The sequence below is a fragment of the Bos grunniens genome, chromosome 20, assembly GCF_055505025.1.
Source record: "Bos grunniens cultivar Pamir isolate PY7600 chromosome 20, Bosgru_T2T1.0, whole genome shotgun sequence".
In the NCBI taxonomy this organism is placed as follows: domain Eukaryota; kingdom Metazoa; phylum Chordata; class Mammalia; order Artiodactyla; family Bovidae; genus Bos; species Bos grunniens.
Window position 1 is genome coordinate 69,117,217 of NC_141184.1, and position 26,556 is coordinate 69,143,772.

Consider the following 26,556-nt stretch of genomic DNA (forward strand, 5'->3'; position numbering starts at 1 on the left):
CTCGTGTGTTACCAAATTCACTCATCCCTCCTGGTTTCATAATTTTCCACCCTATATCAGATCACCTTCCTTTTACCACTTTGTAATAACTCACAAATTGCAACCCTTTGAAAGCCCACTTTGACAAACTTCAGTCTTCTTCAAGATAAAACCCCATCTTTATTCTACTATTTAGTATTTCTTAGTCATTTAACATGTGTAAACTCTACTATGCCTTTTGACTTCTATCCTTTTTTATGTGTCACTGACAAAATGTTCCAATTTTATTTCTATAACCCCATTTCTTTAATAAGCTCAGTGGTTTTTACTATATGACACTGCACGGCAGTCACTTTTAGGAATACGTATGTCATGTTATAGCAAGACTGACCACACACTATCTGGCTGTTTAAGTGGCAGAAAAAGTACATATAAAACAATGCAATAAAATAAGTATGTAAGTTAAAGAATGTATGAACAGAATAATAAAGCCTAGAATAAAGTTTATACACCAAAATAATAAACAGTGGGTAGCAAATTCCAGCTACGATGGAGGAGTAACTTAGGCAAAAATAGGCCATAAAGTCTAACAGAAAAACAGAAGAAAAAAATGTTATAAAAGGAAAAGATTCCACTTCTTTGGCCTCAAAGGCCAGCATACAATTTGGGAAAAGAGTGAAGAAAAAGTAAATACTTCACTATTTAACTAAAAATAGCTTTAATGGAAACAACTCCAAAATTTGAGAACACTTTCAACAGCTGTTCTTGACAATTATGATGAGAATCGTGACATAAGAAAAAAAAGTTCTCACAACTGGCACATTTCAACCTTAATTTTTATTAACATTAAAATCACACACTTACACAAATTAGATTAAAAGACAGATTTTCCTAGCATTAAACTGTTTCTCCTATGGATTAAAACAATATGGTTCTTTTAAACTTCATTACATATAATTTTTTATTTCCACGACAAAACTTGAGAAAATGATACTGCCATCTGAATATAAAAGAAAATCGATTTATTTACTTCTGTTAGTTTTATTTTTAATATCCTGAAAAATTTTAACCTGGAAGGGACATAAGGAAACCATATGTTAGTAGCAGTAACCACTGGCAAGGTAATTTCAAAAATAATAAAACCAAATGGGAGACAAACCAAGTTTCACATTTAAGGTAGGTACCAACAAGCACCACTCCCAAACACCTTGAGAAAAGATACCAACTAATACGTTTACTATCCAAGGCAAAAAAAAAAAAAATTAAATAGACTCTATTTCTGTTATGTTAGTTGAATGTTTCACATATTCTCATGTTATGCTTATTATTGGAAAAGTCTGTTTGATTTTAAGTAAAAATAAAAGATACGTTTTTCATTATCACCAAGAACTATAGTGAATAACTAACTTGAATGAACTTTTTGGCCAACCCAATACATGATTTATAATAGTATTCCAGTTTAATAAGCAAGTGCCAATGATAACAATCAAGCAAAACAACAGCAATCTCATCAGCAGCAGCCGAAGATAATAAGGAAAAGTCATACCAAGAAGAAAATGAAATGTTCAGAAATACACATGGGAGAATGAAACAAACAGCTGGAAAAATTCCCAGACAAAAGTTAATAGAAAGTTGGAAAGCTATGCACTAGAGGCTCTTTGCATGTCAAATGCCCATATGATAATAACAACAACACTTAGCATTTATGAAACAAGTTAAAATTAAAAGAGCTGAAAAAAGCTTTATGTAGCTCTCACAACAACGTGAAGATATTGCTATTATTATTCTGTTTCTTAGCAAAAAATATGAAAGTCAAAGAGGTGAAACAACTTGTCATAGAGGCCAGGTTGTTCTGGTTTGAGTTTCTGTTTGTTGTTTTCAAATACCAGCCAAATCATATAGACATGTACACCCATGGCTGATTCACGTCAATGCATGGCAAAACCACCACAAAACTGTAAAGTAATTAGACTCCAATTAAAAAAAAAAAAAAAAAACTCTACTAAGTCCAAACTTGTAGTCACACTTTATGATCATTCAGCTGATACTTTCAGTATTACACATTATAGAAATTTAATATGAAATATTTTTGACTGATTAATTGAAGTCAAGTAAAAAATATGCCACAAAGTCTATTAAAAAACACGCAAAAAGATTATAAAAGAAAGGGGAAAGATCAATCTCTTGATACTTTGGACTTTGAGATTCAGAATCTCTTTGGACTTTGGTCCAAAAGGCTAGCATGTTATTTCAGGGAAAAGGTGAAGAGAATATAAATACCTCAATATTAACTCCAAATGCTTTAAGAGAACAATTCCAGATACTGTGAACACAAACATTTGAGCGCAAGAGCTAGCTTAAGAAGTATTTTGAGAGAGAATACACACAGAAAGAAACTATGAAGAGAGGATCAAGATAAGATTTAGGAGGTGAAGAGGTGGGAAAACTGCAACCTTCACACACTGCTGGTAAAAACACGAAATGGTACAGGCACTTTGAACCACAGTAGTGCAGGTTCTTTAAAAGCTAAGAATAAACTTACCTACGACCCAGCAATTGCACTCCCAGGTATCTATTCAAGAGAAATGAAAACATGTCCACACACAAAACGTGTGTCAATGTTCATGGTAGCATTACTCATTGTGGTCAAAAAAGCAAAAACTACCCAAATGTCCATCAAATGGCGAAACGATAACAGGACATCACATATCTATACAAGGGAATATTATTCTATAATTAAAAATGAAATATCAACACATACTACAACATGGATGAACCTCAAAAACATTTTGTTAAGTGAAAGAAGTCAGATGTAAAAAAACTACACATGGTAAGATTTACATGAAATATCCACAAAAGGTGAACGTTATACAGGCAGAAAACATCTTAGAGGTTGGTGGTATGGGAGCAGGACTAACTGTCAATGAGTATGGGCATTTTGGGGGTATGATGGAAATGTTTACACAAATCTGTAAATTTACCAAAAATAAAAAATTGTACACTTAAATCAACTTTATGATATGTAAATTATACTTCAATAAAGCTGTTTGAAGGGAAGTTAGCAAGGAAGAAAAGAGGGAGGTAGGGATTGAATAAAGGAGGGAGAAAGAGGAGAACTGATTGATTTATATAGGTAATTAAACTAAGCTACATTTTTATTTAAGGATTGACCTGGTGGCTCAGATGGTAAAGGACATGTCTGCCAGGCAGGTTCTATCCCCAGGTTGGGAAGATCCCCTGGAGAAGGGAATAGTTACCCACTCCAGTATTATTGCCTGGAGAAACCCACTGACAGAGAAGTCTATGGGGTCGCAAAGAGTCAGACACGAATGAACAACTAACATTTTTGGGGGAGGCTTTCCTGGTGGTTTTGATGGTAAAGAATCTGCCTGCAGTGCAGGAAACTTGGGTTCAATCCCTGGGTCAGGAAGATCCCCTGAGGAAGCGATCACAAAGAGTCAGACATGACTGAGGGACTAATAGTTTTATTTGAAAAGAAGATTAAAAGGATAACATTCCAGGCTAGAGAAAACTAAGAAAACGCACCAAGGCAGAAATAACATGGTTCTGGAAAAATACCTCTGGTACACCTAACAGGCTAATACCAACGAAGACACAAGACTATGAGGATGATCCACCAGTGTCAAGCTCAAGAAACGACTTTGTGGCCAAGCTGAGAAGAAACGGTATTTTAATTGATGAGCAATAGTAAGATATTGTAAATTATACTGATAAAGGCAGAAAATAGTGTCCTGAACACAGAGAACAGGCAATAGAGTTAAACAATGGAAGTCTGGGACCATATCATGAAAGACTGAAAATTTTGGAGCTGATGTAAGAAAGGCAATGTGACTTTGAGGCAACCTTCACATTTTCCATTTTAACTGACATGCCAATTATTCTACTACACATGTCAGACCGGTCATAACATTCCAATCTACTTGAGGGAGCAGGAGTAGTTAAGTCAAACCAAGAAACTCATAAAGGAAACACATCATTTGTTGCTTGAAACTGTGTTACAGGTTTCTACTTTTCTCTTTTTTCCAAATTTCTTTTGAGTACACTCATTCTTAATAAGTACACTTTTAAGTATCCACTTAAAAAATATAAGTGAAAGAAACAATTTGAATAGGCCCATATCTATTAAATTGAGTCAATAATTAATAACCTTCCAAAACAGAAAACACCAGGCCTGGATGGGTTCACTGATGAATTCTACCAAATATTTAAGAAAGAAATTCTACTAATTCTCTACAATCTCTTCCAGGACAAAAAGAAGCAGAGGGAATTCCTTCTAACTCATTCTATAAGGCCAACATTACCTTAATACCAAAAGTAGACAAAAACAAGACAAGAAAACTTATAGTTGAGCAAAATATCTCTTATCAATATAGAAACAAAAATCCTCAACAAATTACTGGCAAAGCAATTCAACAATGCATAAAAAGAGTTTTATAATAACAACCAAGTGGCATGTATCCTAGGTATGCAAGCATTGTTCAACATCTGAAAATCAATTAATGTAATCCATCATATCAATGGGCTAAAGAAGGAATAGCACATGATCATAATAGATATAAAAAAAGATTTAAAAAAAATCCAACAGACATTCATGACAAAAAAAAAAAAACTTTCAGCAAACAGGAGGAACAGAGGGGGAACTTTCTCAACTTCATAAAGAACATTTATAGAAAAAAAACACAGCTAATGAATAAAATGAAAGAACTAAATAAATGAAGAAATATCCCATGTTCATGAATAGGAAGACTCAATGCTGTCAAGATGTCAGTTCTTCCCAAACTGATCTATAGATTCAATTGCAATTCCAATAAAAATCCAAGCAATTTGGATATTGACAAATTGATTCTAATGTTTATATAAGAGGCAAAAGACCCAGAAGAGCCAACACAATACTAAAGGAGAAAAACAAATGGAGGTCTGACACTACCTAACTTTAAGACTTATTTTTATAAAGCTACAGTAATCAAGACTGTGTGGTACTTGTGAAAGAACAAATAGATCAATAGAGCAGAAGAGAGAACCCAGAAATAGACCCACATACATTCAACTGATCTTTGACAAAGGAGCAAAGGTGATAAAATGGAGTAAAGAGAGTCTTTTCAACAAATGGTAGCAGAAATGGACCTCCACATGTGAAAAAAAAAAATCTAAACACAAAATCTTCACTTTTCACAAAAATTAATTAAAAATGGATCACAACTCTAAACATAAAATGCAAAACTATACAAACTCCTAAAAGATAAAAGGAATAAAATATAGGTGACCTTAGGTTTAGTGATGACATTTTACAAATAACATTAAAAAATAATTGATAATGTGGACTTCATTAAAATTAAAAGCTTCTGACCAAAGGAATGAGAAGACAACCCACAAACTGGGGGGAAATCTTTGCAAAAGACCTGATAAAGGACTATTTACAAGAAAGAAAAACACCGATACGGTATACTAACGCATATATATGGAATTTAGAAAGATGGTAACAATAACCCTGTGTACGAGACAGCAAAAGAGACACTGATGTATAGATCAGTCTTATGGACTCTGTGGGAGAGGGAGAGGGTGGGGAGATTTGGGAGAATGGCATTGAAACATGTATAATATCATGTATCAAACGAGTCACCAGTCCAGGTTCGATGCACGATACTGGATGCTTGGGGCTGGTGCACTGGGACAACCCAGAGGGAGGGTATGGGGAGGGAGGAGGGAGGAGGGTTCAGGATGGGGAACACAGGTATACCTGTGGCGGATTCATTTTGATATTTGGCAAAACTAATACAATACCTGTGGCGGATTCATTTTGATATTTGGCAAAACTAATACAATTATGTAAAGTTTAAAAATAAAATAAAATTAAAAACAAAAAACAAAAAAATAAATAAATTAAATTAAATTAAAAAAAATACACAAGGAACTCTTAAAACTCAACAATAAGAAAGCAACCTGACTTAAAAATAAGCAAAAGATTTAGACACCTCATCAAAGAAAATATACAGATGACAAATAAGCATATGAAAAGACATTCAACATGACATTTTATTAGCAAGCCATATAAGAATGGTCAAAATCCACAACACTGAAAACGCCGAATGTAGCAAGTATGTGGGAGCATGGAATTCTCACCACTAATAAGAATGTAAAACTGGTACAGCCCCTTTGGAAGGCAGTTTGGTGATTTCTTATAAATCTAAACATACTCTTATCATACATACAATCCAGCACTCTTCTTAGTATTTACCCAAATGAGGTGAGAACTTATATATACACAAAAACCTGCTTTATAGCAGCTTTATTCATAATTGCCAAAACTTGGAAGAAATCAAGGTGTACTTCAACAGGTGAACTGATAAACTGTGGTAGGTGAGCAGATAATCCATGGTGCATTCAGACAATGACATGTCAGTCAATATTAAAAAGAAATGATCTACTAAGCCATGAGAAAACATGGAGAACCTTAAATGCATATTAATAAGTAAAAGATGCCAATCTGAAAAGGTTACACACATAATTTCAACTATATGACATTCTAAAAAGGCAAAACTACGGAAAGAATAAAATCAGTGGTTGCCAGGAGTTAGAAGGAAGGGAGAGATGAATAGTTGGAACACAGGCGTTTTAGGGTAGTAAAATACTATATATAATACAGTAATAGAGGCTATGTGTCATTTACATATTTATCCAACCCCACAGACGATACAACACCAACAATGAACTCTAATGTAAACTACGGAATTTGGGTGATAATGATGTATCAATGTAGGTTATAGCAGCTGTAACGAAGGTACCCACTCTGGTGCAGGATGCTAATAATGGTGGATGCTAATACTGAGGGAGGCTATACAGGTAAAGGACCAAAGAGGTATACAGGAATTCTTTGTACTTTTTGCTCAATTTTTCTGTGAAGCTAACAGTGCTCCAAAAGAAAGTCTACCTAAAATATGTTTGTGTATGTGTATAAAGTTAAACAAAATCACGTTATGACAGGTTTATAACATTTGACTTATTTTTTAAATTGCAGATTTCTCTTTTGCTTTCTTAAACACACAACTCCATGAGAGAATGGATAAATTCTCTAGACAGTCTTCAGCCCATAGGTTTTTGGGTAGATGTTCTTTATCAAGTTGAAGAAGTTCCCCTCTGTTCTTAGGTACTTAAAGAGAAATATCAAACATATAAGACAAATGATGAATCATTGTGAGATTTGATCATTCAAAAACTGAGCTTAAAAGAACCATCATACATAATACTATAATTTTTCTGTTACACAAACATGAACTATGTGAACCTTGAGGCTAGAGAGTAGAATGAGTCAACAGTCTACTTCCAATATGAAAAAGATAACCAAAAAAAAAAACCCCCATACCTCAACTATTAGAGCTTTGTCCATACAAAAAACAAACACACACTTAAAATCTTTTTAATATCTTACCTTTGAAAAACATATTGGTATATCATAGAATCAATTTTCCAACTACACTAAGTTTCAAGCACTGTTCTCCCTAAACACATTATTTCCCTAGTAAGAAGGAAACGTCTTTCAATTTTATATGCATCCCACATGATTTTGATACAGTATTCTGAGAATAGAGAGTAGGCTTTTCCCATCATCTAGTTGTATATGAAGTTAAGACAATCGCTAAGAGCATGGACTCCACACAAACTGTGTAAGTTTGAATCAGCTCTATTTCTTCTAGCTGTGTGATCTTGGGTACATTATAGAGCCTATCAAATGAAATTTCCTCATTTATAAAATGAGGATAACAATAGTGCACATCTCAGAAGTTTGGTAAATAAAACGAGATAGTGCAAATCTTAGTATATGGTACAGACGATTGATCCCCATCCTTTGTCACCAGGGACCAGTTTCATGGAAGACAATTTTTCCACGGTGTGCTGGTGGTGAGAGGGATGGTTCAGGCAGTAATCCAAGTGGGGAGCAGCAGGTGAAGCTTTGCTTGCCTGTCTGCCATTCACCTCCTGCTGTGTGACTGGGTTCCTAACAGGTTGAGAATCAGTGCGGATCTGCAATCCAGGGCTTTGGGGCCCCTGGCACAGACAATAAAATGCTACTTCTTATTATTTATTATCAAACTAAACAGATGCTTTTTTGATGACACATTTTTGTATTACACATCATCATTCATCACCACATGTGTAAAGGAGACTTGACTACTCATCTTTAAAAATGACAGAATAACTTGCAAGTCTGTTAACAGTTGAGTATATTTAAAAGAAGTTATTTTTAAAGTGCAATATGATTTTAAAAAGCATAATAAACCACTTACTGATATCTATTCTCTGTTCAACTGGCAAAGGACTGACTCGGCTAACAAGTTTTGAAAGACAAGTTGCTGCAAGGAGTTGAGCATAGGATGTCTGTAAAGAAATATATTTTATTTATTATTATCATATACTATGATAGGAACTTTTCCTAAGCATATTGGTTATTTTTATGGTTTTCCAAATTGGCAGATCTACAAGAGATAAAATATACACAGACATACATACACACACAAACAAAAAATCCCTCATAAGGGTAGCTGAGGAAGCCTTTGCAAACAGCAAGCAGTTTAGAGGGGAAAAAAAAAGATAATGAGCAAGTTCAAACAAAATACACTTATCATGTCTACACAGTACTGCATAATCTGGCCTCTGATTATCTCTTCAAATTCATCTGGTTCTTCTCTTCACTATCCTCTGTCCAGAACAACCCTCTTACAGTTCCTTTCAACGTCTTTCCTATCCTGACCTCTCCCCTCCTTCAGATCCATATTGGCTGTATTCACTCTGGCCACCAACTGCGTGCACTCAAGCTTTCAAAAGCCTGTTCAGTTATTCACTATACCCGCAGCAATCTCTTGTAAAGACAGTCCTTTCTTTTTTATTCTCTAGACCAGAGGTCAGCAAACTAAGCCCTGTGGATCAAATCCTGTCTGTTCTTGCAAGGCCCATGAGCTATGAATGGTTTTTACTATTTTAAACAGTTGGCAAAAAATAAAAATAATAATATTCACACTATTTTGTGACATATGAAAATTACATGACATCTAAATTTCAATCCATAAACAAAATTCAATAGAACATAGCCACACTCACTCATGTACATATTGTCTATGTCTGCTTTCAGACTATGACAGCAGAGTCAAATATGCGGGAGTGTATGTGCCATATAAAACAGTATATGGCACTCGTTGCCTTCTACTGCTGCTCAATGCACTATAAACTTCTATGATGTACTTACTAACTCTCACAAAATATAAAGTACCATGAGTATCAGCACGACATGACATGTACCTTTTATTATTACCAGCACATATCTGTCATGTCAAAACAAGAAAAGATAGGAGTAGACTTCAAATGTCTAACTTTTAAGGCACAGCGAAATGTGGATTATTTTGTTATTGAATTAGAGAGCAAAGCAATGTGCTTTTTATGCAATGGGACTATAGCTGTCCTAAAAGAATACAATATATGCTGACAATATCAGACTGGGTACTCCTGCCAATATTCCTAACTCACAGGGAATCAAGTCAGAAAAAGGAGAAAATTTTAAACAGAATATATATAACACTGAAATTTCTCCACAAAAAAATAAAGACTACAACCAAAGTTAGGTTTTGAAATGGCTTGTTAGCCAAGTAAGAAAAGCCACTTACCGTCAAAGAGTTAATTAAATCACCATTATTTTCAGTAGCCAAAGTTACATATGCAGAAAAAATGAATTTCAGACTACTTGCCTTTCAATGAGAATAAGGCCCGGACAGTTGAAAACAACAGAGCAACATCAAAATTCAATTTCAAACCAGGTGAAAGATTTGGAGGCTCTCCTTAGCTCTTTATGAGTTAACAGATGTTATCAACATGTGCAGCTCATACTGTTACCAATATGATCTGCTTATTCCAGAACCCAATGCTAAGTTTGAAGGGACTAAAGAATTAACCTTCATGAAGACTCTGCATGAAACTACTGGGCAGAATATTTTCAAAGAAGCTGAGAAAATACTAATTTGTACAACCTAAAGTGGTTGCTAAAATGTGTCACAACCAGTGGTAAAAATATATGGAACAGAAAAGGCTTAGTTGGACAAATTTACAAAGCTTGTAAAAACGTAAGCGTCTAGAGTCTGGTTATTCATCTTATTGTCATTGGCAGATATTTTGTAGTAAAGACTTAGCAGCAGCAGCAGTAAAGATTTGAATCTATCATGTGTTAATGAATCAATGGTAGTAACAGCGGATTTAACTCACTTTCATGAATTCATCTTCAGTTCTGACAATTTCTATAGGAAACAGAAGCTTAAAATTCTGACTTGCCCTACATACAGTAGTTGAGTAGCCTGGCAGTGGTGAAGTCTTACTGCAATTTTTTTTTTTTGGGCTCAGGACTAAGACTGAAAATTTTCTGAATGAGAAGAACCATCTTAATCCACTACTGTTAAACATTAAATGGCTTTTGCAATTAGTTTTCGCTGCAAACTTGATAAAAGTCTCTTAATGAATTCAACCTAACATTACAAAATTGTATAAAAGGCAAATAGTGCTTAGTACTAATATGAAACTTAAAATGCAAGAGTCATTCTAATAACAACTAACACTGATTAAATCACAAATAATATCAAGCTGTTTTATACACTTTCCACACTGTCAAATGTTAAAACAAGTAGCCAAATCTCTATTCCTGAGTATATTTTCTGAGTTCAAACTATGTTTGAAACAGCACATTTTTCAGGCCTTGATATAAGTGCAAAGCAAATTTCAAAATCCATTTAACTGAGCAATTCAGGCACCTTCACCTAACCTTCAACTGCAAGTGATTAACTTAGAATATAATCACATCCTAAAAGGCAAATATCAAGAGAAATTTTAATGCAGTTTTATACATGCCATCTAAGTGATGAATATGCTTAATTAAAATCATATGCTCATAAAGTGATATCAATACTTGGCAGTATCTATCTGTGTGAAAAGACATTTTTAAAGATGAAATTTGTAAAATCTCTTTACAAATAAGTATTAACATATGAACATTTAAAATCAATGCTAATGACAGGAAATATCAACTCTGAACATCAATTAAGCAAAATGTTATGGCTAAAAGAATAATTCAATTCTTTTCATCAGTAGACTTATACTACAAAAAACTGTACTCAATTATAATTATTTTAAATTTCATCAATAAAACTTCACGGAAATTTTTTTCTCTCTTCTGATAGGCATATTTACAAAACATCCTTGATTTTTCATCTTGGTCCACAAAGACTAAAATATTTACAATCTGGCCCTTTACAGAAAAAGTCTGCTTTTTTCCAACCTCTGCTCTACAACCTCTTACTATAGTGCTTATCATATCACTCCACAGCTCTTTATTTAAATATCTATGCCTTCTCAGATAAACTATGAGTTACTTTAATGCATGTGGATAAAGCAAGTAGGTAGTACAATGCCTGCTTTTACAATTAAATATTTGCTAAATGATGCTGAATGAATGGATATGAAACTGCATAATACAGGAAGACAAGAAGTAATCAGCATTCCTCTGAATCATTCTTTCACATTTCAGAGTTAATTACAATCTGCTTCTTCCACCTAGACTTTTTTTAATTCCAACTTTTTAAAATACAACTTTTACCACTGATAGAAGACTTAAAAGGGGACCAAGAGGAATCAAGCAAGTATTTCGATTCATGCTATTTCTACCTCCTGGGATCTTTCTTAAATATTCTTTCTAGGCATTCCAATTCTTTTGACAGTCAAATAAACCATAGTAAAAAGACATGTAGTAATACCTATCAGTTAACCGACACTGCTAACCTACATGCATTGATTAACACTGACATATACCTACCGATCTTTCATTGTTAATTGCTATTATCAAATACTTACTGTTCCTTGTTCTAATAAAAGTTGACACTTGCTGAGACATTCTGGGCTGTCAATAAGTTCCAGGAGTGCTTTCTCAGCCTCTATTCTTTGTGTAAGATCAGTCCCTATGTAGAGATGAGTACACAATGCTTCCAATTCAGCCAAACTCTTGAGAAGAAAAAAAATTAGCATTTTACTTAAGTGGGAAAAAAATAAGACAAATATGTTAATCACAGGAAATAAGAGATGCAAATATCATGCATGTACTCATCAAGTCAATAAATGCTTACTGAGTTACTTCTACTTACTAGGGGTTACAGTGTTGAAAAAAAGGCAAATCTCCTAGCTCTAAATTATTTAAATTTAAATTGATTGTTCTGTGATGGAAAAGAAGTACAGAGGGGGACTTGCCTAATTCAAGGAGTTTAAGAAGGCATGCTTAAAGTGGTAATATCTACAGTGACCAGAAAGGACCAGTCATATGAAACAGAAAACAGTCCAGAAAAAGAAAACAGCATTTCCTGGGGTCCAGAAGAGAGAGTAATCATCTCAAGGCACTGAAAGATCAGTATGACTGGTAAATGGACAGCAAGGAGGAGATGCCAAATGAAGGTAAAGAGATGGGTGAGGGGAACTACCAGGTACAAGCTGCAGACATTATGTCAATTTACATTATTTTTCAGACTGTAACAATTTCAATGGCTCCATCTATATAAAAAAGATATAAATACACACTGGTGTGGGTCTTCTAAACTAATGACTCATTGAGCTGCAGGTGAACCCTGGCATGATTCTCAGGAACTATGACTTAACCCCATGTTACTTATAGACAGCTATCATGTTGCAGATTCTATGTTACAGATACAAGGAATAATTCATTGTACTTAGCATCAGAAAGAACACAAATAACAAATATTGGCAAAAATGTGGAGAAAAGGGAGGCCTCATACACTGTTGGTGGTAAAGTAGTGTAGCCACTTTGGTAACAGTAGGGAGGTTCCTCAAAAAACTAAAATAGAACCATATGACCCAGCAAAAACCAGGATACATATCCAAAAAACCTATAAACACTAATTTGAAAAGCTACATGAACCGCAATGTTCACAGCATGATTTACAACTGCCAAGATATGGAATAAACTTAAGTGTTCACGAACAGAAGAATGAATCAAGAAGATGTGGTACACACACAAACACATGCATCAGTTCAGCCACTCTGTTATGCCCGACTCCTTGCGACCCCATGGACTGCAGCGCTCCAGGCTTCCCTGTCCATCACCAAATCCTGGAGCTTGCTCAAACTCATGTCCATTGAGTTGGTGATGCCATGTAACCATCTTATTCTCTGTTGTCCTGTTCTCCTCCCGCCTTCAATCTTTCCCAGTGTCAGGGTCTTTTCCAATGAGTCAGTTCTTTGCATCAGGTGGCCAAAGTATTGGAGTTTCAGCTTCAACATCAGTCCTTCCAATGAATATTCAGGATTGATTTCCTTTAGGATCGACTGGTTGGATCTCCTTGAAGTTCAACTCTCAAGTCTTCTCCAACACCACAGTTCAAAAGGCATCAATCCTTCAGCACTCAGCTTTCTTTATAGTCAAACTCTTACTTCCATACATGACTACTGGAAGAGCCATAGCTTCGACTAGATGGACCTTGGTTGGCAAAGTAATGTCTCTGCTTTTTAATGTGCTGTCTAGGTTGATCATAACTTTCCTTCCAAGGAGTAAGCGTCTTTTAATTTCATGGCTGAAGTTACCATCTGCAGTGATTTTTGGAGCCCGCCAAAATAAACACTGTCACTGTTTCCACTGTTTCCCCATCTATTTGCCATAAAGTGATGAGACCAGAAGCCATGATCTTAGTTTTCTGAATGCTGAGTTTTAAGTCAGATTTCTCATTCTCCTTTTTCACCTTCATCAAGAGGCTCTTTAGTTCTTCGCTTTCTGCCGTAAGGGTGGTATCATCTGCATATCTGAGGTTATTGATACTTGTCCCGGAAAATTGATTCCAGCTTGTGCTTCATCCAGCCCAGCATTTTGCATGATGCACTCTGCATAGAAGTTAAATAAGCAGGGTGACAACATACAGCCTTGACATATCCTTTGCTGATTTGGAACCAGTCTGTTGTTCCATGTCCAGTTCTGTTGCTTCTTGACCTGCATATAGATTTCTTAGGAGGCAGGTCAGGTGCTCTGGTATTCCCATCTCTTTAAGAACTTTCCAGTTTGTTGTGATCCACAGAGTCAAAGGCGTTGGCATAGTCAATAAAGCAGAAGTAGATGTTTTTTTGGAACTCTTGCTTTTTTGATGATCCAAAGTATGTTGGCAATTTGATCTCTGGTTCCTCTGCCTTTTCTAAATCCAGTTTGAAGATCTGGAAGTTTACGGTTCACATACTGTTGAAGCCTGGCTTGGAGAATTTTGAGCATTGCTTTGCTAGCGTGTGAGATGAGTGCAATCATGCGGTAGTTTGAGCATTCTTTGGCATTGCCTTTCTTTGAGATTGGAATGAAAACTGACCTTTTCCAGTCCTGGCCACTGCTGAGTTTTCCAAATTTGCTGGCATATTGAGTGCAGCGTTTTCACAGCATCATCTTTTAGGATTTGAAATAGCTCAGCTGGAATTCCATCACCTACACTAGTTTTGGTCATAGTGATGCTTCCTAAGGCCCACTTGACTTTGCATTCCAAAATGTCTGGCTCCTGGTGAGTGAATATACCATTGTGATTATCTGGGTCATAAAGATCTTTTTTGTACAGTTCTTCTGTGTATTCTTGCCACCTCTTTAATATCTTCTGCTTCTGTTAGGTCCATACCGTTTTGGTCCTTTATTGTGTGTATCTTTCCATGAAATGTTCCCTTGGTATCTCTAATTTTCTTGAAGAGATCTCTAGTCTTTCCATTCTATTGTTTTCTTCTACTTCTTTGCACTGATCACCAAGGAAGGCTTTCTTATCTCTCCCTGCTAATCTCTGGAACTCTGCATTCAAATGGGTATACCTTTCCTTTTCTCTTTTGCCTTTAGCTTCTCCTCTTTTCTCAGCTATTTGTAAGGCCTCCTCAGACAACCATTTTGCCTTTTTGCATTTCTTTTTCTTGGGGATGGTCTTGAACCTCTGTCCATAGTTCTTCAGGCACTCTGTCTATCAGATCTAATCCCTGGAATTTGTCACTTCTACTGTATAATCGTATGGGATTTGATTTAGATCGTACCTGTATGGTCTAGTGGTTTTCCCTACTTCCTTGAAGTCTGAATTTTGCAATAAGGAGTTCATGATCTGAGCCATAGTCAGCTCCTGGTCTTGTTTTTGCTGACTGTATAGGGCTTCTCCATCTTTGGCTACAAAGAATATAATCATTCTGATTCTGATTTTGACCATCTGGTGATATCCATGTGTAGTCTTCTCTTGTGTTGTTGGAAGAGGGTGTTTGCTATGACCAGTGCATTCTCTTGGCAAAACTCTATTAGTCTTTGCCCTGCTTCATGTTGTACTCCAAAGCCAAATTTGCCTGTTATTCCAGGTATCTCTATCTTTTGCATTCCAGTTCCCTATAACTAAGAAGACAACCTTTTGGGGTGTTAGTTCTAGGTCTTGCAGGTCTTCACAGAACCATTCAACTTCAGATTCTTCAGCATTACTGACTGGGATACAGACTCGGATTACTGTGATATTGAATGGTTTGCCTTGGAAACGAACAGAGATCATTCTGTCATTTTTGAGACTGCATCCAAGTACTGTATTTCAGACTCTTTTGTTGACTATGAGGGCTACTCCATTTCTCCTAAGGGATTCTTGCCCACAGTAGTAGATATAATGGTCATCTGAGTTAAATTTGCCCATTCCAGTCCACTTCAGTTCACTCATTCCTAAAATGTCGATGTTACTCTTGCCATCATCTTCTGTTTGACTTCCAATTTACCATGATTCATGGACCTAACATTCCAGGTTCCTATGTAATATTGTTCTTTACAGCATCAGACTTTACTTCCATCACCAGTCACATCCACAACTGGGCGCTGTTTTTGCTTTGGCTCCATCTCTCCATTCTTTCTGGAATTATTTTTCTACTCTTCTCCAGGAGCATACTGGGCACCTACTGACCTGGGGACCATCTTTCAGTGGCATATCATTTTGACTTTTCATACTGTTCATGGGATTCTCAAGGCAAGAATACTAAAGTGGTTTGCCATACCAACAGAATATCTCAACCACAAAAAAGAATGAAACTGTGCCATTTACAGCAACATGGATGGACCTGGAAGCTGCTCAGTCGTGTCCGACTCTTTGCGACCCCATGGACTATACAGTCCCTGGAATTCCCAGGCCAGAATACTGGAGTGGGTAGCCTTTCCCTTCTCCATGGGATCTTCCTAACCCAGGGATTGAACCCAAGTCTCCCACATTGCAGGCAGATTCTTTACCAGCTGAGCTACAAAGGAAGCCCAAGAACACTGGAGTCAGTAGCCTATTCCCTCTCCAGCAGATCTTCCCAACCCAGGAATCGAACTGGGTCTCCTGCATTACCGGATTCTTTTACCAAATTGGGGGGCATTATGCTAAGTGAAATTAGTCAGAGGAGAGGAAGACAAATAGTGAATGATATCACTTATATATGCAGAATCTAAAAAACACAACAAACTAGTTAATATAACAAAAAAGAAACAGATTCACAGATACAGAAAACAAACTTGTGGTTACCTGTGGAGGGAATGTGGAAAGAGGCAATACAGGGCTTGGGGAGCGGGAGGCACAAACTACCAGGTGTAAGACAGGCTACGACATACTGTAAAACAGAGGCAATACCGGCAACATTTTGTGGTGACTTTAACCTTTAAAAACTGTATAAAAATATAGGTGGAGGATAAACAAGTACATTTTAAAAATAAAAAAAGAACAATTCATTCTGTAATCATTCATTTATAAATATAATCTCATCAGAAGATACAGGATACATGGATAAAATCTGAAAGAAAACTTTTTAAATGAGTTTGGTATTCCTCTCAGCTGTAGAGAATTTTTGCTAAAGGCATCTTACTAAAACTACTTCAGTTTGAACTTAGAGAATTATTCTTTGGAGGTCAAGAAAAATTGGCACAGATTTTAATGTCAGGTAGGCATATCAAAGTAATGGGATATTCAAAAGTAATGCCATTTTTTTATGCTTTCTGGCCTGAATTCATATGTAGCAGTTTATAGCTACACTAGTCTAAGCATTCTCTCAGATGCATATACCTTTGCCAAAGAACAGAAGAGGGCTACAGAGGATGAGAAAGTTGAATAGCGTCACCAACTCAGTGAACATGAATTTGAGCAAACTCGAGAGATGGTGAAGAACAGAGAAGCCTGGCGCACTGCAGTCCATGGGGTCACGGAGTCAGACACAACTAACTGTAACTTAGTGACTAAACAACAACAAATAGGAATACATAAGAAACACTGAAAGGAAACCTCCTCTAACTCCCTTTATTCTTTACAGTTCTCGCTCCTTGTTTTTTTACAGCATTTTCCACTTCTTTATACAGGCCAGAGCACAACATCCCAGACTAGAGAATTTTTTGCTATAGTGAAAATAAAAGTACAAAAGAAAGGTTTCAAAAGGATAATTAAGATAAAGGACCTCAAATGAACCACATTTTAAACATTTCCTCTACCTGGATTGTCCCAACAAGCCCTAATAGTGCTACTACATACTGTTTATAACATTAAAATGTGTAGAAAACGTATGGTTCATGAATACATATGAATTCTCATGTTTCCTCCAAGGGTAAGAAACAAAAATGAAAAGAGCTACCACTTTCCCTCTTGTGACTCATGATCAACCTCAGAAGTATTTTCCTTCATCTAATAAATTTAAAGGGCTGAATTTTCGAGCTGATAATGCCCAGAATAATTTAATGATAAACTGATCCTGCTATCATGCATTCAACTATACATCAATAGGTCTAGACTCCGATGAAGTAGACTCTGAGTGTAAAAAAGTGAAGCCAGAAATAGTGACAAAATCTAACTACTGAAAAACAAAAGGCAGCAATAACTGAGACTAATAATAGCATATACCTTATAGGTTTGCTGGGAGGATTAAATGAGCTAGGGCCACATAACTTCTAGCACACTTTACACCCTATAAAGATTAGTTGTTTATTACTAGTATTACCTAATAATAGTATTGTAATGGATGGAACTGTATCCTCCTAAAAGATATATCCAAGTCCTAACCCCCAATACCTTTGAAATATTTGGGAATAAAGTCTTTGTAAATCCTTAAATTAAGGATGGAGGGATGAGATCAAACCGAGGGATTTAGGGCAGGCTCTAAATCCAGTCATTCATAAAAGAGACAGGGACATTTGAGGTGCAGAGACACAAGTAAATAGGTCTCAGGAAGGATGAGGCAAAGACTGGGGTGATATATCTACAAGCCAAGGACCACCAAGAACTGCAAGCAGCTATCAGAACTTAGGGGCAAAGTATGGAACAGTTTCTCCCTCAAGAGCTCCAAGAAGAGACCAATCCTGTCAACACATTAATTTCAGACTTCTGGCTTCCATACCTATAAAAGAAAAAAATTTCATTTTTTTAACTCACCCAGTTTGTGGTAATTTGTCATAACAGCCCCAGGAAACATAAACATTAATATTAATCAATTCAAGAATATCTAAGTAAATATAGAAAAGTTCTGGAATTTTGTCCTTTTTGCTATATTGATTTAGAGAACTCCAACACAGGCTTGTTTACATCAACAATGTTATCAATGACCCTTTTTTCCCAAATGCCTTTCAAATTATTAACCACTGAAGGGCAGTGCAAGATATAAAGGTAAAGATTTGAACTCTCTCCTAAGACTGAAACAAAGGGCAAAAAAAAAAATCAAGTTATTCTTTCTCTGTAATGATAACAATTAAATGCCTGGCAAATGAAATCATTTTTAGAGAAAAAGATACATACACAAAAATCCTTACCCTGTTGGAAAAGCATTATGTGAACATTTCATAGAGTTAAACTCATAATGTGATGATCGCTGAGCGACTAAGCAATCTTCTGATTAGCATTTGATTTCACAGGGATTCTGTCTATAGAGACTTTACTTTTCACGGTGAACTGATAAACTGCATCTTAGTTTTATAGTGATGTCTGAGAATATGGTTAACATAAGCATGCCTCAGAGAAATGGATCCCTTCTAAATGTGTTGACAAATTGGGTTTGAGTTATTAAATTTTCTACTGGGCTTCGTATCAACATTAGAAGCCCATACAAATAAATAACAAGTAGCACTGGACATCACCTAACTCCCATAGATTTACTATCAAGCATTCAAGGACAGTACCCAACTTCCATAGCCTAGGAGACAATGATATAATCCTGCCTACAGTCTAAATAAGGATCTTCAAGTTATTCTGGACTGATTTCTGCCCTTTGTACCTGACATACAATTAACCCCTAGATGATGCAACTTCTTTCTATACAGTAACTCTCATCGTGTATCCATCAAGAGGTAAAAGAAGCAAGACCAAAAAAAGAGTATATATTGTATGATTCTATAGTAAAAGAAAGCAGATCAGTGGTTTCAGGCTGGGGAGGGAGCAGAATGGGAAGATAGGGAAGGATAGGGAAGCAGCAAGGGGGGATTAAGCAAGGGGGATATAAGGAAACTTGGGGAGTGATAGATATGTTCATTATCTTAATTTCAGTGATGGTTTCACAGTTATAAACTATGTCAAAATTCATCCAATATGTGTGGTTTATTATTTGTCAATTAAACTTCAAGAAGGAGAAGGAAATGGTATTCTTGCCTGGGAAATCCCATGGACAGAGAAGCCTATGAGTTACAGTCCACGGAGTCACAAAAGAGTTGGACACAACTTAGCCACTAAACAATAACAAGAAAACCTCAAGAAAGCTGAAAAAATGAAGGGTTTTTTCTTTTGTTCTAGAGAAAAATGTTCCCTCATAATGAAACAATAAATTGATGAACTACAAAAATCCCACCTCAATTAAATTTAAATTCTTTTCAATTACTTCCCTGTATCTTTCCTGCCTTCTGGAATTAAACCTCTTAACTGCCATTAATAAAGTGCCTTTATCTTACAATTACTCATTTCCCACAAACTCTTTGTTTTTTCCTCCCTTTATTAACTTTTCCTAAGCACCCGAAGGTTTATTTCTGGGCCTCTTAGAACTTCTCCTTCTACAATGAATTGGGTCATATTTGTTTTAGTGCTTTACAGTTTACAAAAGTATTTCCATCTTCTATTTTTTAAACGAATCCAAAAAGTAGACTCCTGTAAATTACATATTTTAGCATATCCATTTTACAGACAAAAAAAAAACAACCCTGAGGCTCAGCAATCAAATACATATGTGTGTGTGTGCGCACGTGTGTGTATATACACACATATAGCTCAAATAGAGCAAATGGTCAATTCTGAGCCACATACAAATCTATAGACCCCAACCACACGTTGTCTCAACACCCTGGACTGGTTGGATCTCCTTGCAGTCCAAGGGACTCTCAAGAGTCTTCTCCAACACCACAGTTCAAAAGCATCAATTCTTTGGCACTCAGCTTTCTTTATAGTTCAACTCTCACATCCATACATGACAACTGGAAAAACCATAGCCTTGACGAGACGGGCCTTTGTCGGCAAAGTAATGTCTCTGCTTTTTAATATGCTGTCTAGGTTGGTCATAGTGTCTTTTAATTCCTTCCAAGGAGTAAGCATCTTTTAATTTCATGGCTGCAGTCACCATCTGCAGTGGCCACAGGACTGGAAAAGGTCAGTTTTCATTCCAATCCCAAAGAAAGGCAATGCCAAAGACTGCTCAAACTACCCCACAATTGCACTCATCTCACATGCCAGTAAAGTAATGCTCAAAATTCTCCAAGCCAGGCTTCAGCAATATGTGAACCATGAACTTCCAGATGTTCAAGCTGGTTTTAGAAAAAGCAGAGGTACCAGAGATCAAATTGCCAACACCCGCTGGATCATCGAAAAAGCAAAAACAGAAAAACATCTATTTCTGCTTTACTGACTATGCCAAAGCCTTTGACTGTGTTGATCACAACAAACTGTGGAAAATTCTTAAAGAGATGGGAATACCAGTCCACCTGACCTGCCTCTTGAGAAATCTGTATGCAGGTCAGGAAGCAACAGTGAGAACTGGACATGGAATAACAGACTGGTTCCAAATAGGAAAAGGAGTACCTCAAGGCTGTATATTGTCACCCAGCTTATTTAACGTATATGCAGAGCACATCATGAGAAACACTGAGCCGGAAGAAGCACAAGCTGGAATCGAGATTGCCAGGAGAAATCCCAATAACCTCAGATATGCAGATGACACCACCCTTATGGCAGCAAGTGAAGAAGAACTAAAGAGCCTCTTGATGAAAGTGAAAGAGAAAAGTGAAAAAGCTGGCTTAAAGCTCAACATTCAGAAAACTAAGATCATGGTATCTGGTCCCACCACTTCATGGCAAATAGATGGGGAAACAGTGGAAACAGAGGCTGACCTTTTACTTTAGTCATCATCAACCTGCAGATGATATCCTAGTCCATACTTTCAACCTTGTCTGTTCACCATCTTTATATTTACCTATAAATTTCTTCTTCTTGGCTTTAGCAGTTGTGGCACATGGGCTCAGTAGCTACAGTTCCGGGGCTCTTGTGTACAGCCTCAATAGCTGTGGCACACTGGCTTAGCTGCTCCATCACATAGGGATCCCGGACCAGGGATCCAACCTGCATCTCCGGCACTGGCAGGCAGGTTCTTTACCACTCAGCCACCATGGCATGGTTTCATTTGACCTAAACGCTCAGGTCAATCATGTGGCACCCAACCAATCACAACTACAAAAAGAAGCCCCAAGAAAAGTTCCAGAACTCAAAGCTCAGGTTGTGCTTCCCTGGTTTGCAATATTCAGTGCTTACTGCCACACAAATATGATAGGAGAGTAACATGCCCTGAGGACCAAAAAGCTTTGTTTCAGAATGCGCCCAGATTCTGCTCTATGCACCTCTCTTTCAATCAATCAATCAATTTAGTATGTGTACTTTCCCAATAAGAAACTTGAGTATGATAGCTTTCAGTGAATTGTGTGAGTCCTTCTGTTAATCCTGAGAATGGCACTGGGAAACTCTCAAATATGCAAGTGGCGTCAGTAGTGAGGGTAGTCTTGCAAACTGTGCCCTCAAACATTGCAGTTTAGCTGATGCCAAGTATATAACAATTTATCATAGAGTCCTACCAATTCCTTTAAAATAAAGACTCATACTCAACACCTCTACATGATATTCATAGACAGCAGACCAACAGAACAGTATTTTACAACTGTGGCCTACAGTGCCCTGGATTTCTTTAGGGGTTTCTTCTGGAATCATTGTGGAAGCCTAGAATTTGTCCAGCTATTAAAAAAGTCACTATTATTAAAGTGATCTCAAGCAAATTATCTAACCTTTCTAAACCTCACTTTTGAAACTGCAGGTTTCAAAACCACCTTCCAAAATAATTATGAAGATTAAGATAGAAACGACAAGAGAAAGCTTGATCTAGCTCCTGGCAAATAGCAGATCTACACAAACTGTAAATAGTTTCTTCAGTTAACTATAAAACACCACGTTGCTCTTTTGTCTATAGTTTCACCCATTCAACTCCACAACCCCAGGACCATCTTTGCCAAACCCCTTTCTCCTCATGATTCTAATTGTTAATAATCATATCTAGATCAAATCAGGTATAGTAGCCTGGCTGGGTATTAAGAAGCATATAGTCCCAGGTTCTGGGAAGCTAAAAAGATCAACTAACTGCATCTCCTAAAGTTTTCCTGATGTTACCTCTTAATTCTCTCCAAGATTCCTCTGTGAAATCTAAAGTGCCTACCTCTTCCTTGATCCTAGAAACCTCTTTCCTCTCTTCCTTGCCCACTAACCTGGACTGTCTCCTCTAAGACAATCCAGATTCATTTCTTCCTTTGGGACAGAGTATCCAAACTCACAACTTCCTAATCAGAATGCACGTGCCTTGAATGGATTATAGGAATGTCTAGGATATTGATCCCCTTGCCCTTCAGGCAGCCAGGCTTTTAGTTATGAGTAGTTTACGTCAATGGACCACCCAATTACCATTCTTTATGTGTGCCATAATTTGAAAAAGCTTGTGAAGTAGTAACCTAATCTCACACAAATCCACTTACGCCAAAATGGCATAATTTTTTACTAACTACCTGTTTGGGTAGATGACTGCAAGATATTGGTATGAAAGAATATGGAATTATGAATTACTAGGGTTACTCTCGGAGAAGGCAATGGCAACCCACTCCAGTACTCTTGCCTGGAAAATCCCATGGATGGAGGAGCCTGGTAGGCTGCAGTAAATGGGGTCGCAAAGACTTGGACACGACTGAGGGACTTCACTTTCACTTTTCACTTTCATGCATTGGAGAAGGATATGGCAACCCATTCCAGTGTTCTTGCCTGGAGAATCCCAGGGACAGGGGAGCCTGGTGGGCTGCCGTCTATGGGGTCGCACAGAGTCGGACACAACTGAAGCGACTTAGCAGCAGCAGTAGCAGCAGGGTTACTCTAGTTCTGTAGACTTGGGCAAGTCACAATTGTTCTAAGACTCAGTGTCTTCAGGAATAAAATGTATGTGTGCACATACAGTAGGGGGACTGGTTCCAGGCCACCCTGCAGATAACCAAAACCCAAAGATGCTCATTCCTTATATAAAATGGCACAGTATTTGCATATAATCTCTATCAATTTAAATAATCTCATAATACTTTTACTACCTAATACACGTGTGTGCGTGCTCAGCTGCTCAGTCACGTCCTACTCTTTGCGACCCTATAGACTATAGGCCACCAGGCACCTCTGTCCATGGGATTTTCCAAGAACGAATACTAGAGTAGGTTGCCATTTCCTCCTCCAGGGGACCTTCCCCATCCAGGGATTGAACCCAGTGTCTCCTGCAGCTCCTGTGTTGGCAGGCAGATTCTTTACCACTGCTCCACCTGGGGAGCCCATACCTAATACAATATAAATGCTATATAAATAGTTGTAAATTCAATGTAAATGATATGTAAATAGTTGCCAGGGTGTGGCAAATTCAAGTTTTTTTAAACTTTCTGGAATTGTTTAATATGTTCAATCCACAGTTGGTTAAATCCACTGATGCAAAACTCACAGATACAACAAGCCAACTGTATACACACACCTCTCAAGCTAGTTGTACGATTCAAAATCTACAAGCATGGAAAAATTCCAAATGCTAGGTACCAGTTATTATCAGTAATAAATGTTCCTTGAGTTAACTGGGTAACAATATGATCCATATACTGAAAACAATTCAAACTGAAAAGGTTCAGAGCTTTTTCCAGGCCCCTCAAACTGTCACGTCTTTCATTTGTCCAACTTCACTTTTAAGCTGCCCAGAGCTGCTGTGACATAGAGTCTGAAGAAACTAATTTCGGTAGTTCTGCCATTAGGAGCTAATTTTTCCACCATTACCTAAAGTATGAAGAAATCTTCCCGACTGGGTGATTTACTATTATGCATATCTTTCCAATTCTGAAACCGTTCCACCATAGTTTTTAATTGCCCTCAAGATTTACACCTGAACTATGAACAACTGTTCATCTATTTACAATCCCAAAGCCCTCCCTGTGAGATTCTGCCAGTGAAGATTTCCCAAAGGGCATTTTTACTAAAGTGGCAATAAATAACATTATTTTGACCTGGAGACCCTTAGCAATGGCAAGGAATCAAAACAATGTGTCAGGCTTACTATCTCCTGAGCTGTCAATTACCTGATAGGAGAGTGGATGGTTGAAAAGAAAGTACCCTTTGGAAGAATCAATAATTAGGTAATGAATCATTGTAGTCTCAGGGGGCCCAAAGAAGTCTACAAAGGGCTGGGACACTTAGATACACTATCACCATGTTATGAAATTGCCTATCTCTCCAAGGTCATCTCCTGCCTCCACAGCCTCCCCTCCTCCCTTCCCTTTCATAGGAACCTAAGCTCCAGTCAGACTGAACTACCCCAGTGCGCCATGTTCTTCCACAATTCTTTGACTTGACTCACACTGTCCTTTCGCCTCTACCCTTCCCTTTCTCTTCGCTCGGTTCTTTCAAGATCCACTAGACTGCAAGTTCCCTGACTGTACAAATCATAAAGTTTTGAGAGAGTTTTATCTTAAGTACCTAGCAAAGTAGGAACTCAATTAACAAGTGGATGAACGGAAGCTCAAAAAAGCTTGCCTGACAAGCACAGCATCTGTGCCTCACTGCTTCCCAACATACACACCCAGAGTTGAGTGCCCCTTTCAATATTCCCATGATATCCTGTGATTAATTCTATCACATCATTTTTCACATTTATTGTAATTATCTGTGAATTTCATGACGGCAAGGATGCTAATAAGATGATGTAATTCTTTATCCCACAACTCTGCACAGTGCTTGAGACCCGGGGGTGGGGATGGGGGTGGGGGGGTACCGGGGTGGGTGCCGAGGAGGCTCTACAATGTTTGTTGAATAAATAACTGGATGCATATGCCAAAGTGCCCGAGAATATCTGAATATTTGAGCCTTCCTCCAGCCCGCATCCCACCCTGACCGTTTCTGCGCTCCTAGTGCGCGTCCTGCCCCGGTTTCCTCCTCCAATGAGGCTGCTGCAGAGCCCTCCTTCTCAACTCCCCACAAACAGAGCCCCTGCCGACTCCAGCCAATTCAAGTCCAAATGCAGAGCCGCTCCTTTGGCGGACCCAGGCCCCTCTCGAGCTCCCTCCGAACTGTGTGGAGGCTGACGATGGAGCCGCGGCCGGAGACGCGGCGGGAAAGCTGATCGGTACTGCCGGTCTCCCACCTGCTCGGGCGCCGCCGAACCTCGGTGCGCGCCGTGCGGCGGCACCCGGGAGGGCGGGCTCCCGCGCGGCCGGTCCTCAGCATCCGCACCTCTCTCTCGAGGGGCGACCTCCAGCCTAGCCCCTGCCCCTCCACCCGCCATCCCCGAGCTCGGGCCGCCCCTTCCTCGGGCCCGGGCCTGGGGTGGGCAGCCCAGACCAGTGCCTGGTCCCTGGCCAGGAACGGGGCCTAGGGCTCCGACGCACCGGCCGGCGGCCCCGCGGCCTCCGTCGCCGGACTCGGCCCTCAGTCTCCAGACCCCAGCATCCCGCCGGATTCCCGGAGCGGCGGGGCGGGGATCCGCGGCGCAGAGCGCACTGACCTGGAAGTGCAGCGCCATCTTCCCGGGAGGCGGCGCCGGTCAGCGCCCCGAGCGCCCGAGGGGAGGGAGCGTAGGCGGGTGCCACCGAAGCCCCAGCCGGCCGCGGGGTCCCTGCGCCGCTCGCTCGCTCTTTGCTTCAACCTCGCGACTGTCGCGCTCGAAGCTCCGGACGGGGCGGGGCCGGCGGGGCGGGGCGAGCGCGTGCGGGCGGGCCCGACGGGGCGGGGACCGGGGCCAGGAATCTAAACTGCCCCTCCCCCACCGCGCTCACGTTTCAACGGCCGCTGCCTCAGGTGGGTGGCGATGTCAGACCTCTGCCTCTTGACACAACCCCCCAGCGCAACTGCCAGCCGAGGGTCCTGACTACATCTCCCACAGACTCTCTTTGACCCGTAACTCCTAGAGCACAGCTATTGCCTGCAGCTTCTGACTCCCCCATTTCCACAAGTTTTCTTGTCTCCTAACACT

At 38.6% G+C, this 26,556-nt stretch overlaps 1 protein-coding gene across 22 annotated transcripts in view; it reads right to left on the reverse strand.

Annotated features, from left to right (window-relative positions):
• RANBP17 (RAN binding protein 17) overlaps nucleotides 1-26,291 on the reverse strand; it is a 368,523-nt gene extending 342,232 nt beyond the window's left edge. For 16 of the 22 annotated variants that reach the window (XR_015148584.1, XR_015148583.1, XR_015148579.1 and 13 more), the window contains exons 1-3: nucleotides 26,089-26,291; nucleotides 11,881-12,027; nucleotides 8,283-8,373 (exon numbers count right to left, since the gene is read on the reverse strand). Coding sequence is in view for 12 of the 22 variants with exons in the window: in XM_086361112.1 (XP_086217238.1) it covers nucleotides 8,283-8,373; nucleotides 11,881-12,027; nucleotides 26,089-26,106 (256 nt within the window). In the remaining 10 variants the exon portion in view is untranslated. The remainder of the gene's footprint in view (nucleotides 1-8,282; nucleotides 8,374-11,880; nucleotides 12,028-26,088) is intronic. The other 6 variants (XM_086361114.1, XM_086361113.1, XM_086361111.1 and 3 more) reach the window with 3 other exon arrangements.
• Nucleotides 26,292-26,556: the final 265 nt, after the last annotated feature.